Genomic DNA, 17,404 nt, shown 5'->3' with positions numbered 1-17,404 from the left:
CACTCTACAATGATATTTTCTCTCACCTAGTCACTGAATCAGAGTCTCTTTCCATAATATTCCTGTAGTTTTAACTCCCTGATAATGGATTATCTGCTCTGACTCTAGACTGAATGAACACTGGCAGTGAATGGCCAGTTATTCCCAAGGGCTATTTACCTGTGGCTCTTATCGTATTGGCTTGCAGTATTCCATCCATCCATCCATTATCCAACCTGCTATATCCTAACTACAGGGTCATGGGGGTCTGCTGGAGCCAATCCCAGCCAACACAGGGCATAAGGCAGGAAACAATCCCCGGGTGGGGCGCCAGCCCACCACAGACTTGCAGTATTCTATGAAACTTAATGCAGTAGTTCAGGAGATGGCTTTAAAATGCCCCTACATTTAGTTTAATCAAAACATTGCCTGTCTGATTCGGGCAATTGTATTGTACTAGTATTTAAGCATTACCTTTGATGTCTATCACTGCCATCTTAGCAGTGCTGGCTACAATATGACTTTTGTTACTTTATCCATGCAGCTTCCACAAAAGTGAACAATTTAAAATGGGGATGAGATGGTTGTCTCACAATGACTTACTTCTTTGCTGTAAGAGGATAGATAAGGCTGATTTGTATAGATTTTTTAAGCCACATTTTTTTAACAGGCATTACATGCTACCTGAACACAGTGAAACTCCAAACCAAGTGAAAACATCCAAGTTACATGTTGGGTTTGATACAAACATTTCAAAACAAAGTCACATACTTGGAAAAAACTTGATATTATAGTGCATTTGTGATGGGTTGCAGGACTTGAAGGTTGAGTTTTAACTTACATTTCAGGATGCGATAGAGTACCTCTACTCCCATGGGTGACAGCACAGAGTGCTGGGTTAAGAGGTGCATCAAAAATGGAGGTGGAGGGAATGAGGCCCAGCTGGAGGCTAAAGAAGATGTGATTTGAGTTGGTGTCAGGTGATATAAAGGTCTCACCCGAAACGTTCTGATGAGTTGAGGAAAACCCTTGTTAAACCTGGAGCGTAACTGTTAAACTGGTGATAATGGTGGTTGTTTCAGTATTCAGGCATGTCTGTGAAGTTATACTCTAGCAGTCTTACAAAGATGAAATATTTGTGGTTTTGATAAAGCTATAACATTTGATATGTGTTGTTCATATTGATTTGTGCAGTGAGTACCTCCAATTCATTACATCCCTTGGAAAAAAATATAGTGAGTTCCAATGCTGTAGAGGTTGCCCCTGTTGAAATGCCAATATTATTTTAAGGGCCCAGGTATTTTTCAGGGTGCCTTAGTGTCCCAGGACATAATACCCTTTAAGTGATATCTCTAACACAGACCGCGGTCAGGCTCTTTCTAAAAGCCACTCGCCTTTCCCTTATTAAGTTCAGAACTCAAGCCCCTCCCTACCGCCAAAACTTTCCAATGTCTTCTGGTACCTTAGCCAAAAATATATTGACTCAATAGCCACCTTTGCACTTCACTTTGCTTAATCTACCACCTAGATTTTTTTGGCTGACTGCCCTTTAGAGGATACTGTTTATATAAAATGACAATTACAGTAAAAATGCTGTTTGGTATACTGTGGGTTTACTAAATATAACTACTGTTTGTTTTTACCATTTCCTATGACATCTGTCTCTACTGTATGTCCATGGCTCAGGCAATATGAGCAATTATAAATTTGCCTTTATAAATGCATACATAGTATGTTTAAATGGAAACCTAACATTACGTGCCCTTTACTGTACCCACCTGCTGGTTTCTTTGTAATTATATTGTACGTAACATGTACTGCAATATACCTTTCTTTTCCCTTGTATTTAACACAATCTGTATGTATGCATAGTTCTGTTTTGCATGAGTTACTCTTACAGTATTTACTGTATTATTTATCTTTTGCTACTCCTAATTATTTACTGTATTTATTTATACATCATTTTATTGTCTGTACCTACCTCCCTGAACCCGATTTCTCTCACCCCTCCCCGCAACTATGGCACAAGAATTTCCTTATGCTCTCTTAGTGTATGTGACAATAAACATCTCTAATCTAATCTGGCATCCCAGTAATAGGGTCATTGATAGACCTAAGGAACTGTCGTGGAAATGAATGTTATTTTACCTTTATTCTGGGTTCAGCACGAACACTTATTGGGAATACACTGGGATGGTATTGGCGAGAGCATGGTGTGCTATGAAAATAATGAACTTGCCTTTTAGTAGCCTACATGTATAAACTCCTTGATAGTGCATGAGTATATACTGATGACAAAACATGGATCACTCTGTATTTTCTGGCTGAATGTGTCAAGGAAAAATGTTTCCTCTACCTTCAAAGATGGCAGACATGGAGCCCAGGTGAGAATGCAGAGTTTGTAGAGTTATGCACAGATGTCTCAGTCCTTGGAGTGAGACATAAATTAATATATTTATTTACTTTTAGACATTTCTATTACCATTACATCTAATACATCATAATCATCTGACTTAATATGCAGAACTTTATTACCCTCTCCAATCAACCAACACCACCAGTAATTTCTGACTCCTGATAACTCTCCCATTACTCTGAACTCTGCTTTGATAAGAGGGGTGTTTTGCAGATCATCTTATTGATCTTAGCACTGCCCCATAGGAGGGATGCGTATGCTTCCCATAAGTGTGTCCTCACTTTCTGGAGGCGTGTTTGTTACTCATTTACCACATTCTAACCTTGGAAAAATATGCTGGTGGCTGATGAGGCAAAACCCTCATGTCCTTAAGCTTTAAGTTACATTTATTTAACCCTTTAGTTACATTAAATCCTTATCCTTATTCTTAATGTTTAATAATTCATTGTTATAATTTCATATAAGTATATACTTGAATTATATTGTAACAAAGTAGTATATATTTACTAAAAATTCTATAAATGTTACATATGCGGCACAAATGGGCATATATGTGATAGAAATGTGCATAACCTCACCCTCATCTCAAGAATCCAAAACAGAGACAACAGATTCAATATAACTAGAAGACATCAGAGAACATAATTTAAATAATAACATGAGACCAAACCTAAAGAGCACTATATTTCTCTCCAGTATATCTTACCTTTAGAGTTAAAGGTATCGATACATTTAGCTAATGAAGCAGTCATTTAGTATTTATATGCAAATGTTTTTATTTACAAGTATAAACTGTCCTTCACTGAGATCAATATGTAAGTATTTATAGAACAATTATCTTTATTTATAGAACAATTATTTTTTTCTTTCCAGCTGCCCCTGATCTGGTATTAAATTATCAGATGGTCCAGGAAACTGCATACCTTGAGGACAGGCCACTGCACCTCCTTACTTGCGCCCATGAGGAGAATTGCCTTTCTTCTTCTGCAAACCGTATGAACTGGCCATATGGGCACCGCCGCCTGCTAAGATTTTCTTCTCGTATCCATAACTTAGGACGAGCTGATTTCCGTCCTCGTGCATCACGTGAATCATGGACCTGGCACCAATGCCACAGGTAGAAGGAAAAGTTTATATAAATTAAAATATATTATTTTTCCTCTTGCTGTCTTCCTTAATACATAAATACATGGTGTTTAAGCATTCCATTCCATGGGAAAATATCTTAAATGGCTATAAAAAGAAAATAAAAGAGCAAGATATCTATCTTTTTAGTCATTCTGGAGTGTATTTGGCAGAACGTTTATTGTTTGTCATAATATAATAATACATATTTCTTTATTGGGCTTGTTAAAAAGTCAGATTTTCCCTTAGGGAAAAATAATGCTTTTGTTTTATCTATCTGTCTGTCTACCCTCTCATCAGTATAGCAAAATGAACCTTAATTCCTTTACTGAGAAAAAACACAAAGAACAAAACTGCTAGACATATACTTTCAAGCAATTTCTTATTTGAAAATGCTCCATGTTTTGTATACTTTACACTATGTGGAATGTAACATCATCTGCCCAACAACCATCACTGACCTTGTCGTGCTTGGGCTTCCCCCCGTGAGATTTGATGGAAAATTATAACCGAACTCCTAAGCTAATGAGTTGACCTTGTAGCATTCGACATTAAATTTCTTTTCCTGAAAGACTTTCAGTCTGCCTTTTACAAACACAAGAGTCATTTTGCACCACCAGCTGTCGCCTTCTAAATAATCCAGTCATAGCCTCATTAATCTCAGCATTAATAGTTGTGAATGTACCTACGAATATTTCAAAATTGGAGCAAGGAACTGACCTGCATGGATACAGGAGACTTCTGTCTAAGGTGTTGTTGAGTATCAAACACACTTTCATGACTAAATGGTGCTAGAATAAGGTCATTAAATATCCTCTTGTAGTTATGCCAAGGAAAAGCTGCTATATAATATAGATCCATTTTTAAACTGGAGGTGGAACAAGGATTCTGGTATGAGTCTGTAATAGTTATATAATGCTTCTATTCCCTTAAAATGTTGGTCATTTTCTCTTTATTTTGCTTTTCAGACACTACCACAGTATTGAAGTATTCACACATTATGATCTCTTGACCCTAAATGGTAGCAAAGTAGCTGAAGGACACAAAGCAAGCTTCTGTCTTGAAGACACCTATTGTCCTGATGGTAGGTCCATAACAAACTGATTTTTGTATCATTATTTTTGGAATAAAATAATAAAAGACTCTTTTTTAAGTTGTAAGGTTTATGCAGATTGCAGCCTCACCACCTACAAACCTATCGTGTCAGACCTTTATCTTTTCAAACAGACATACATAAACAAGGAAGCAAAAGATCTCAGTGCTGTTCTGAGACATGGTGCCCAGATGTTGAGACCCACTTTAAACATTTTATAAATGTAAATAAATTAATCACTATTCACTCCAATAGATATGACACCATTCCACTAGTTTGTTCCTCACCACTGCTTTGCAATTTGGGTTCTTCAAGGTTTGCTACAGGACATATCATTCTGATGGAGACACAACAAAGCAGTCTCCACCTCAGCATATTATTTATATTGTCTCGTAAACTTCTTAATACCTTTATAAGGCACTTTTGGCAATAAATACCTGTGAAGATACACAGAGACAAAAACATATTGATAGTTTTTACAAAGGTTCATAGATAGATTAACATTTTGCTATTGATCTCTTAAGGGAAACCTTTGGAATGTTTATTTGAATAAGGAAAAGAGATTTAACATTTTACAGTATTGGTCTCGGTTAAACACCAGATTTATCAGCTCACAATCAGGTCGCAACCAGGTGATGAAGGCAATTGCAGATCATGTTGCCAGAGGCATCAATGCCACCAATCATTGCTATCATTGAAGGAATATTTCCCCTCTTGTCCCTCCCAAAGCCGACTGGAAGCTGAGAGTGGCAGTTGAGGTTCCAAAAAAATCACACTTATAACTCTCCACTGGGACATGATCATCTTCTCACCCACCACCAGGCAAATGATGATGGTAGATGGTAATGCTCACTGTGTCCTTGAAAGAGAGCTTGATGGAGGTCAATGAGCGGAAATGTGTGAATTACCAAGAGCTAGTAGAACAATGTTTTAAGGAAAGCTGGCAAACACACTGCAACCCAATTGAGGTGTGCTGTAGAAAATTTATAGGGCACTCAATGTTCAAAACCCTAACACTGCTTACATTATGAAGGTGTTGAAGAAGAAGGTCACCCAGTCAGCTACTAAAGCCGCAGGGACAGTCAACAGGTAGCTCTGGATTAAGAGGGCAAATGCATTGATAGTTTCTATTGGGATGCAGGTCTGGGCTTGATCAAATGAAGCTGGATCACCTGGAATGCATCCCAGTGCATCGTTAGTATGTATTTTATAAGAGGACATTTCTATTCTTCAGTTCTTTCATAGTGTTATCCATTCAGTTGATGGAGGATGCACTCTTCTCTAGAGTGTGAAGTCTAAATATGCTTACGGTACTGCATGTTTTTTCAGGGTATTTAAATTAATTATTACTTTAACTGCTTTGTTTTTTATACAGTAGTGCAACAGATTGTACAGTGTTTAAAAGTTTTATTGTGCTTTGAGATGGTATTTATCATAAGAGTTACTATATAATTTTATAATTATGAGCCATTAACTAATTCATTTAATTGCTTCTTTATCTGACAGGATTGCAGAAACGATACGCTTGTGTTAACATGGGAGATCAAGGTATTACTGTGGGCTGCTGGGATACTTACCGACATGACATAGACTGCCAATGGGTTGACATCACAGATGTCAGGCCAGGAGATTATATCTTTCAGGTAGGAGAAACATCTGTCATTCCAACTCTCAATGTCAAAATTGATTAGGCTAAAATATAATTTTCTGCCAAAAAATGCTATAATCTTTTGTGTTGTACCCATAAGCAGGCTTAGGGCTATTATATTTTTAAACATGTATCAATATTTTTGTTGCGTTTTCCAACTTAGTATATGCATTATAAAAGGAAATCAAAACTATCCTTTCATTTTAATATCAAGTAATATTGCTGACAAAAATATGTTTATTTAAAAAAAAACAGGAAAGCAAAAGTGATGGTAGAATAAACAATATGTCAAATCACAACATTATATACAACAGCAAAAACCATACTTAATGTACAGTGCAGAACAATGCCATTCAAAGCCAATTTGGAGCCCTAGGTTTAGTGGACAGATATTGTCTTTGTCCAAATACCCCATCATTACACTTTCTACTGAACTCAAAACTTTACATAGAAGGTTGTTGGTAGTTGCTTTGGTGATCTCACCTCTGACTTGTAACTTATACTGTGTTTTATTTGAAGTGGGAAGTCAGAATTTCTGAGATCCTAGTCAGAATTTTCAACTGGAATGCCCCGATCATTTGGATTACCAACACAGAAACTCAGAACTGGTCTGTCAAGTCCAAGTTTATCCACCTTTAGATCACATTGTCATTCCAAAATTGTGACCTACACCACAAACTTCAGTGAAAACTGTAGTATTATACTGTTAGCTAGCACTTCAAATTAGTCACACACACAGTACTGTCCAACATGTAACAAATTAGCCAACATGTGTTTTTTTTATTTGTCCATATTTGCTGATAATAATAGTGTATGGAGTGCTCTAGTCCAGGGGTTCTCAACGTCGGTCCTGGGGACCTCCTGTCGCTGCAGGTTTTTGTTCCAACCAGCTTCTGTTTTTAATTGAACTCCTGGGCTAATTAAGTGAACTGATATTTGCCAAGTTCTGTGTTTAAGGAACAATATATTAATTAGAAAACTAAGTTTGCTTAAAAAAAAATATATTAAAATGTACCAAGCAGTTATATAGGAATAATGTATTTTTTTTTTCTTTTGAACAGTATTATCTTGATTTTCATTCTACTTTTCTAGGTGTTTAATTAATCCATTGTTTACTAATTAGTGGGTCTGACGCTAAAGTAGTTGCAGCGTTTGATTATTCAGTGTTGTTTGCCTGGGTGTCTGCTCTGCTCGTTTTAAGTTGGCATTATTAAGATAAAATGAAGGGGGAAAAACTGCACAGAGAAAGGGCAAAGTATAATGAAATCAACAAAAGAGAGTTAAGCATTTAAATCTATAGCAAAAGTAGAAATATTTATAAATGTCTTATAAATGTAAAAATCATGCTGCTATGCTTTTCTGAATGTCAAATAAAAGAAAAAAAATACCAGCTAATTAAATGAGATCAGTGCTATAAGGTGTTGTCACTGATTAGGAATCTGGTTGGAACAGAAACCTGCAGCCACAGGGGGTCCCCAGGACCAATGTTGAGAACCCCTGCTCTAGACTAACATGTGGTGTAATACTGAGAGAAGCCTGAAGGCAAAGAGTAGCAGCCACTCAGTGACATGTTTGAGGCATGTCAGTGTAGGGTTGTCCAATGACTGAAGAAGGGAAGATGTCTTAAATGGGAAAAAGACATGGCATTGAATTGTGCGATGCAGATGGAACTGTGAACTGGAATGAAGGAGGAGAGTTCTGCTAAAAACTAAAGTGGGACCCCCTTTGATTGATAATTTTCCAGTTCTACACAATATAATACTTGTAAAGGCAGATAGAAAGTGCTTATTTTATTGTCTATCTTTGTGTGAATATGGTATGCATGTACAGGGTGAGCCAAAATTATGTTAACACTAATGGTACTGCTGTGTATATACTTATATACAATTTTTGTGGACAATTTATGTGCTACATATGGTTCATGTGTTGAACATGACAGCGAACAGGATGAGATATTCCTGTAAATCATTTTGCACATATGAAGTATATTTTGTGAATAAATTATTCCTGCCTTTCAAATGTTAGAATAATTTTGACTCACCCTGTATTGGGTTTAGACATTCAGCATTAAGTGTTCCAGCTTACAGTAGACAGCAATATAACGTTTTCGCATATAACTCAAATGGCGACAATCACGATGACGTTGTAATGTAGGCAAATATATTCTCTAGGCAAATACAGTACACTAAGCAAGTGCCAACATTTAGACACACACAAAACATCTGTCTTTAATGAATCTAGTCTGGTCTTGTGATATTACAGGGGGAAAAAACATTCTCTGTTCTTTGAGCAAAAACTTTCATATGGATCTTAACATCATTATTCAAAAGAGAAACTGGTGAATATGATTCATAGTCTAGCAAGTCTTCATTTTTCTTTTAAGGATTGTAACTGACGCTTGGCATAATGTATTTGGTAATATACTAATTTTGTTTTACCTTCAATAAACATTGCTAACAATAATGATGCAGAATTGGAAATGTTTTAAGATTACACAGAATAATCTGCACCAACAGCTTTTCTGTTTTACAATGAATTTAATGCGTCTTCAATTTTAGAATACCTCAAAGTCTTATCAAGGTCTTCCTAGTACTATAGTAGCCCTTAGTACTCAAGCTCTTCTTAGTGCTATACATTGCTATCAGCAACCAATTTTTATTTTTATAATAAACTTTACAGTTAACATTACCATTAGGTGCTTTACTAAGAATATGTGCATGCAAAAAAAAGCCATCTTATATCAAGGGACTTCAAATATGCTTTATATAAACAAATTAAATATTTCTACAACTGTAACTCAGGCAAGTGAAGAGACTTTATCAGGGAGTAGGGTTTTTTTTATGAAGAAACTAATTGCAAAACTATATTCAACTAAAAAACCTTTAATACATTGCAATATGAAGCACTTAATATAACATTGTACACAGCATACTAGGATTTACAGTATTTACCTTTTATCCATGTGAAGATGCAACCAATTAAATAGTTAAAAAATAAGAATATTCCATGACCCTATTCTGCAGTAAAAGGACAATCGTGTCATTTAATGTTACATTAAATTCAAAGGCCTAGAAACTGAAATGTGATAGACTATCACATTGCATGCACAGGTATGATATTTTTGCACTGAGTTTAAACTCATATGTGACATAGACATAGTGTCATCTCCTATCGCACCAAGCAACTGCATCACAAATGTGAACAAAAAAAATAAGAAATGGCAACATCCTTATTGAGTGCTGAGAATGAGTAAGTGTAAATGCAATTAGCACAATGAACTCCCACTTATACAACTGCTTGAAAATTCTTTTTTTTCTTTTTGGCATCGGGTCAATTACTAGAATGCCTCACGAGAAAACCAGTGACTGCATGGCCGGAAACTGTATTAGATGGGGTGTCAGATCATTGAAGGAGCAGAGTCTAGCACTGGGTTACTTTTGAAGTGCTAAATTAATGTGTTGAGATTGCGGGAGCAAACAACAGCCTCTGGAAAAATGTCTCAAACAGCGAAATCACTCAATCTCCACAAAGGTGTCTTAGTGTGGAGCTAAAACAGGGCTTCAAGTGCCATGAGACATTCATGTTACCCAGTGGTCTACTGCCATGACAGGCAGCAAAATCATGTGAAGTCCCTACCTCTGACTCATTCTAGGACCCTGGCTTACCCTGATGGTGTTGAAACTGCAAAGTATATGTTAACAATTATACAATAACTTTGTACTTCTAAACCCCCTGTGATGGTATTCACTAAAACAATTTTTTTTTTGTTGTTGTTGTTGACTGAGAGAGAGCTAGAGAGAGGGAGAGACTGTGTTATTCTGTAATCTTAACTGCCTAGTGATAGACCTTGCAAAGAGTGTCGCTGAAATGTGCTGCTTCCATAAAAACAGCACTCTACTTGTGTGGATTATCTAATTAAAACACAGATCACTGTGATGGAGCAAGATCATTTGTAAAGTAGAACTAGGTAGGTAAAAGACAAAATGTGAGATGATGTACAACCACAAAAACCTGCATGATTATCGAAGCTGTACAGAATATCAACAGTAGTCACTCCATTCCTGTCATTTATAGAACTGTCCTGTAATTTGTATATCACTGATGACAGAATGGAGATGAAAAGCTCAATCCAAGGTTACAAAGGAAGTTTTCCCCTATGGTATGCTTCTGATACACCTGCAAAGTAATTTATGGTTCTGAAAAAGTCCCCTTTCTCTTAAGACTAAATAATTGTTTTCCTTCCACGAGCTATATTATGCTTTCTCTAATCTGCTTGCTTTCTTCTGTGGTTCACAGGTTGAAGTCAACCCAAATCTAGATATGGCAGAATCGGATTTCACCAACAATGTGATGCGCTGTAGGTGTAGATATGATGGCCATCGGATCTGGATGCACGGTTGCCACACAGGTATGACATTGCATGCATGTACTATATACCTGCAAGAGATATAACATAATGTAGATACTGTGATGATAATAAAAATGAAATATAGATAATATAGATGAGGGCTGGCCTAAACATAAAAGAATCAAAATATTTTAGATAAAAAATGCATTGTATATTCGTTTGGATTATTTCAGGAAAAGGGAGCCCAAATAAAATTAGCAATACCAGTCTTAAGAAAAAAAAGAGGGAAAAAAAATCTAAGTCCCTATATCAAGGTTTACAAGAATTAGTTCCACTTGCCTACTTTACCTAAAAGAATTATACAAAACAAACATTTCAATGTGTTAAATGTGCTGACCTGCTGGATAAAGAACATGTGATTAAAATATAGCAGGATATTTTGTGCTCCAATCTGCAGAAATATAGATCACACTTTTGGAATAATAGAATGCATTAGAGAATTGATGAAATCATGGGGTTTACTAAAATCTTAGTTCATCAATTCCTTACATTTTCAAAATAATACTAAGTCAAGATATGAAGGATGGCAATGTGTTACAAATATACTCCTTGCCAAATTGTTCATGCTTTCACAATCTTCTGTATGAAGGAATATTTTCTAATGTGTAAAAAAAGTTTCCTTATGGTGTTGCCGCTTTATCACATTTTCTTGCTTTTGGTGTCAAGAGCAGAGAGAGCACAATGTGTCACCCACAGCTGATAGATCGCCCTTTTTTATCAGATTTTTCTGCCTCCACAGACAGAAACAGAAAAATGCATAGGAAGAGATTTAAAAATGGAAAAATAAGGAAGGAATGGTTGAAATTGTGTATTTGGAAATAATATGGGTAAAATGCATTTCTAAACTTTGATTTAAATATTTTCACCGTAATTATGAAAACAGTGACAGATGAAATGTGTCAGATTTGCTCGACACATTTTTCTATTTAGGATTCAATCATTTGAAACAACTGATGTTAATACATTTTCAGTATCATGCAACATAATGCGGAGTACAGACAAAATAAAAAAAAAAAGTGTTCAAATGACAACTTATGTTCAAATGGCATAGTGTTTTCAAATAGTGATGTTTTCAAGTATAAATGCTTGCTGCTTGTTCTGATCAACACATTTGCAAAACAAAAGATGCTGACAGAGATGTGTGAAGGAATTTAAAGTGGCCCAGGATTACAAGTTTTTTGGTGGACTTTAGGGATTCTAGAGTTAACTCGAGAAACAGAAGCTCTCAATCATACAAATCATGAGTAAATGATGCAAATTGACTCTTTGCTAATCACATATCTGTTGCATACATTTTTAAAACCTACAAATGCAAAAACAATCAACCAAAAATTCAACAAATATGAAAACACGAGAAGGTGTTTTAACAAGTACTCCAAAATTAGAAACTCCAGCAAGTCACAGTAATGGAAATATAAGGCAAAAAGAATTGAGGAAGTTGAAATGGCATAGTGTAAAAGGAATATTCAGTAATTGGAAGATATTAATGTATAAATACTAATGAAAGTGAACAAAACATAAGAAGACAATAAAATGCCACAAATATGGGCAGTATATAGTATAAGTACATCAAGGAAATTAAAATAAGAAATGTGTAAAATAGCAATTTATGAACAAAAGTACTGGAAAAGCTGTATAAATTCCACTATCAAGAAATGCTACTGAAATCAAAAAATGAAAGTTAAAGGTACAAACGGGATGTGTGTAGGCGCTCTCTATGGAAACGCAGGATTATTTGATTGGTACTAAAATGTGACAAAACACCTGTTGTCCCCCGTGTCCGTTTTGAAAAACAGATTTTAAATAGGAACTGGTGTTCATCCTGCTTGATCTAGTTCACATTTTAAACTCTACTCCTAATCTCTGTTAACTCGTGAAGTGACATGTTAATTACAACTTCAAAGTCTTTCGGGATTAATAAAGTATCTATCTATCTATCTATCTATCTATCTATCTATCTATCTATCTATCTATCTATCTATCTATCACATAAGGTGTGTTATTCAGTGATAAGCCCTCCATCCATCCATTTTCTGACTTGATCAAATTGGCCCAGTATGAATAAGCTACAAACATGTAATGTGTAAGTGCATCCCACTGTTTAAAACATATTATTTACATTAGTCTTAATTTCTGCATATCCCCTGAATCTGAATTTTGCCCAGGTCTATTTGTATAGAGTCTACTAACTCTGGGATATCTGATGATCCACCTAACTTAAAATCATATGCATATAAACATCCCTTGCTTGTCACATTTGTTAGATCTAGGGCTGAATCCTGTCTTGTATTCGAGTATACCGTATTAAACCTGCCAGGCAGCCACTTTCATGTGGACCTGACTAACAACAAGGGGTTGATTCACTCGACATCGTTATGGTGCACATGATTAGTAAGAAGCATTTGTTGAGTCACTAAGGCTACCATTCCACGAGTTTATCCATCCTTTGCTGAACCTACTAAATTCAATTTTATAGATGTGGTTAGCCAAAGCCTATTCAGTAAATAGCAATTGGCACAGGACAACAAACATACCAGTCCATCCCAGAAACGCGCACATCCTCCTTTATTCAGTTTAGTCAGAGCAGTTCAGTGTGACCAATTAGCTAAAAGCACATTCTATATTTTCTAGTGGAAAATTCCCTCATATGCTTATATCCAGACCTGGTTTGCACATTAGTTTTGCTAAATGTGCAAGATTTTTGTTTGAGTTGCATAGATATCTTTCCTTGTCTCTTCCCGGTAGATTTTATTTCTGTATGGTTTGTTTTATAGATTTAGATTTTTTGAAACTAATGTAATTTCTAGGGAGTAAATTTATGGTTGTTTGCCTCCGTGTTTAGTTTCAGTACACATTACCATATGTTAAAAATATAAGACTTATTTTAAACAGCAGAAATTGGAGTAAATAAATTGGAATTGAATGTTAATTTGGGTGGTACAGTGGGTAGCGCTGCTGCCTCGCAGTTAGGAGACCCGGGTTCGCTTCCCAGGTCCTCCCTGGTTTCCTCTGGGTGCTCCGGTTTCCAAAGACATGCAGGTTAGGTGCATTGGTGATCCTAAATTGTCCCTAGTGTGTGCTTGGTGTGTGTGTGGGTGTGTACGTCCTGCGGTGGGCTGGCGCCCTGCCCAGGGTTTGTTTCCTGTCATGCGCCCTGTGTTGGCCCCGTGACCCAATAGTTAGGATATAGCGGCTTGGATAACGGATGGATGGATGTTAATTACACATACAACAGTGGCATCAGATTTATGGATTTTATGTATTGAAAGCCTCAGAATTATTATTGTCTCCCCATCCATGTCTAACATTCACTAGTGCTGTGCAGTGATTTGAAGAGAGCCTAATGTACAGGCCTGTCAGCCCAGATACACCAAAGCGAGTCAGCCACCGTAACAGAACCACCAGCTCAATGAAGTGTGTACATTTGATCATCAGGTGGCCCTTTATTCTACAGTAACAAACACTATCCCAACATCTACTTTACAAATTATTCATTTATCTGCCTATACTGTAGTGAGAAGTTAAGCAAAATGACACATTTTATTGGCTAACTAGAAGGATTACAATATGCAAGCTTTCAAGACAACTCAGGCCACTTCTTCAGGCAAGATGTAGATGTAGTTGCCTCAAAAGCTTGCATATTGTAATCTTTCTAGTTAGCCAATAAAAGGTTTTATTTAACTTCTCACTACATCCATAATGGCTAACATGGTACAAAAGTCTACTTCTGCCTATACTGGAAATAGTGGGCCAAGTAACAATGTAGCATCTTCATATTTTTTATAACCCACACCAAGAGTTCTCTTTTAATAAGTCAATAAAAGTAAAAGAATGTAAGTAACAATCAAACCTTATACACTGGCTAAGGCTTTCAATATTATATAGTCCTGTTATAAAAAAATTGCAACATCTTTAAGAAAGCAAGTTGTCTAATGTATACTTTTAATATTTAAATAAGTGTTTGAAATGTGTGCATCCTGCAAATATAATTTAGCATTCATATACAAAATGTTTATATCATTTTCTTAACATGATCAGTTACTATTTTACATATTCTATTTAAATAATAACTTTGTTTATTTTGGCTCCTGATTAGGTGATGCATATAGTCCAGAAATTGAGGACCTGTTTGAGCACCAGAGACAGATCTCCAACAATCAGATCTAATGCTTCTCAAGCGATGTTCTTCAATCTTGGATACAGAAAAAAGAATAAGCTGGAGAGTGTGATTATGAGCAGAAAAGAATCACATGGACCTTCACCGCAAGTAACGCTACAGGATACAGTAAATGAACTTACAACACAGATTTTCACAGATGACTGGCGAGTAAATCAGGAGTAAACACAGACTGACCAGGAATATTTTTAACCAGAACTCAAACTGCAGGCTTAGCGTCTAGCCTGTGACAGTCAGTATACTGGAGCAGTTAAAAGATAAGTGTGGGTCTTATTGAGTTAGGATAGTTTTTTTCCATGCATATATATCTTTAAAAAGTATCACTTTAAACATTAAGGTTTTGTGAATTTTTCTTTACAGTAAAATATCATTATAATTAAAATATTTTATTTTTTAATTAAAAAAATCTTCTATGTAGATATTCAAAGAAAAATACATTTCCTCATTGTCCAAGATGTATTATAAAAGTAGCAGTAATTGAAGAAGCATTCGCGTTCCAGGAATCAATCTGTTCTTTTTGTAAGAAACAGGAATCTGGGGGACATGCTACAGTATATGTAATGCACTTTATGCTAAACATTTCAGTGTTCAGATGTATTTCTTACGATTTTTGTCTTTTTTTTTGATGAACTCATCAGAAGCATATATTATTTATGTCCATGAAGTATCACTTCTAACTGCAGTCCTTCATGTCATGCACTTGAGTATTCAGAGATAAATGGCAATTTATGAGGAATGCCATAGTTTCTTACTATAGAGCTTATTACGATGGGGTCTTTTTCAGGTTGCCAAGGCTGAATGCTTTGCCAATAGACTTTTATCAATGTTATTGAATGCATGACTGGATTGGAAAACTGTGAATTTTCAAAATGACAAACACTTCATCTACAGCATGGAGCATTTACCAGGAATCAGGAATCTCAGGAACTTAATGAAATTCTTCTTGAAAATTAAGCCAGTTTGACTGAAATATGGGAATTCTACAATAAAGGCAAGGAATAGACACAAAGAGTGTACTGGCCCTCTATTGCATTGAAACCAGGGCAATCATTACCATAGCTAAATTGTATTTAAATGTGAAGCACTCCAGAAAACACCACAGACGTCATAAAGTAGAAAAACCATTCAGAAATTATGGTAAGTTCCTGTCTCAAATGGAAATGGTGCTGCTGCGAACAATGCTTGGATGATAAAAGCCATCATTTGTATTACTTCTGCACACATTAGCTTTTCTAATTTATCTAATGAATGCATGCATTTTGGATACATCCTAAGTAAGGTTGCTCTGGTCTACTAAGGCCATAGACAAACTCAGGGTATATGTTGTTTTCTTTTGTTTTTCTTTCCTTTTTTTTTTCTTTAGTAACTTTTTCTTGTAAGGTTTAGATAGAAAGGGGTGCTGTCTTACCTTCATTTTTACTGTTGACTTTTCTTTGCTGTGTTTTCCAGTCAGTTGTTTTTATCCACCATAATACCTAAAACCACCATTTTGCTATTCTGTTGACACACTGGCATATATGTCTGTTTCTGCATATACATACTGGTCTCCATTGCTGTACATTCTGAGAATTCATGCTCACTTATTTTATTATTTTTAGAATTTCAAATGCCACTCAAATGGAAATTTTAACTTATTATTTAAAGTTTCTAAAAATAAGTAAGTGGACATTTTTAAATGTTTCTTTGCTTACTGAGGTTTTTTTTTCTTGGCATTGCTTTTGCTCTTTGTATAGACATTTTCTCAGAGTTTGTGTCCACATCAACTGCAAAAACCCCCAATTTCATTAAGATTCCCATGTACAGTATCTTACATCTTATCTTATTTAATAACAATGAAAACAAACAATGAGGATTCCAGCAGGGTGGTATGAAAATCTATTGGTTCATAGTTCACATTCATAATGGCATCTCAATGCCACTTCAAGATCCTCAGAAAGGGAACATGATAGAAAAGAAACATGAACTTCAGCTTACCACACTAAAATGTAGAGTACCTTCCTTGATTTAAACACTGGCACTGAAGAGGTTTCTAGCTGCGTTTCCATTGCAAATATGTGCAAAACAGAAGCGATACTTCTGAAAAGTCGACAAAACCCAAATGCAACTTGTCTGTGTTTCCACTGAGTGATTTTATGCGAATAAAGTTTGTTTTAAATCTTGAAATTAAAATTGACGAATGATATGATGGGTGTTGGTTTTATTATTTCAATTGCGTCTACAATTGCCGTGTTTGTTTTTAATCGGAGGTGATGAGAGCGACTGAATACAATAAAGGGAAGGTGAACTCCCTATACTTGACAGAGGCCACGTATTAGGGATTTCTTTGAAATCATCCGCAGTAATTTTGCTGAGGAACTGTGTGTACAAAATAAGCAGCTCAACATTCATAGAATTATGCAGCATAGTAGGTCCTGTTGTGTTCCCTGCCGTAGAATACACAAGGGAATTAGTCCCAACTGAGAAGTGCATTGCCATTGCACTTTATAAACTGGCTGTCTGTGCGGAGTACAGGGTTGTTGCCAAGACTTTTGGTGTGAGCAAAACCACTGTTCATAGGT

The 17,404-nt window shown here is 35.9% G+C and overlaps 1 protein-coding gene across 1 annotated transcript in view; it reads left to right on the top strand.

Annotated features, from left to right (window-relative positions):
* The window catches only part of loxl4 (lysyl oxidase-like 4), a 128,547-nt gene extending 111,519 nt beyond the window's left edge, over positions 1-17,028 (top strand). Inside the window, exons 11-15 of the mRNA XM_039774556.1 lie at positions 3,269-3,512; positions 4,489-4,604; positions 6,120-6,256; positions 10,558-10,669; positions 14,766-17,028. Coding sequence (XP_039630490.1) covers positions 3,269-3,512; positions 4,489-4,604; positions 6,120-6,256; positions 10,558-10,669; positions 14,766-14,836 — 680 coding nt within the window. The 3' untranslated portion in view covers positions 14,837-17,028. The remainder of the gene's footprint in view (positions 1-3,268; positions 3,513-4,488; positions 4,605-6,119; positions 6,257-10,557; positions 10,670-14,765) is intronic.
* The last annotated feature ends 376 nt before the right edge of the window (positions 17,029-17,404 follow it).

This window comes from Polypterus senegalus, chromosome 1 (genome assembly GCF_016835505.1).
Source record: "Polypterus senegalus isolate Bchr_013 chromosome 1, ASM1683550v1, whole genome shotgun sequence".
Taxonomy (NCBI): Eukaryota; Metazoa; Chordata; class Cladistia; order Polypteriformes; family Polypteridae; genus Polypterus; species Polypterus senegalus.
This window is presented reverse-complemented; position numbering and strand designations above follow the sequence as displayed.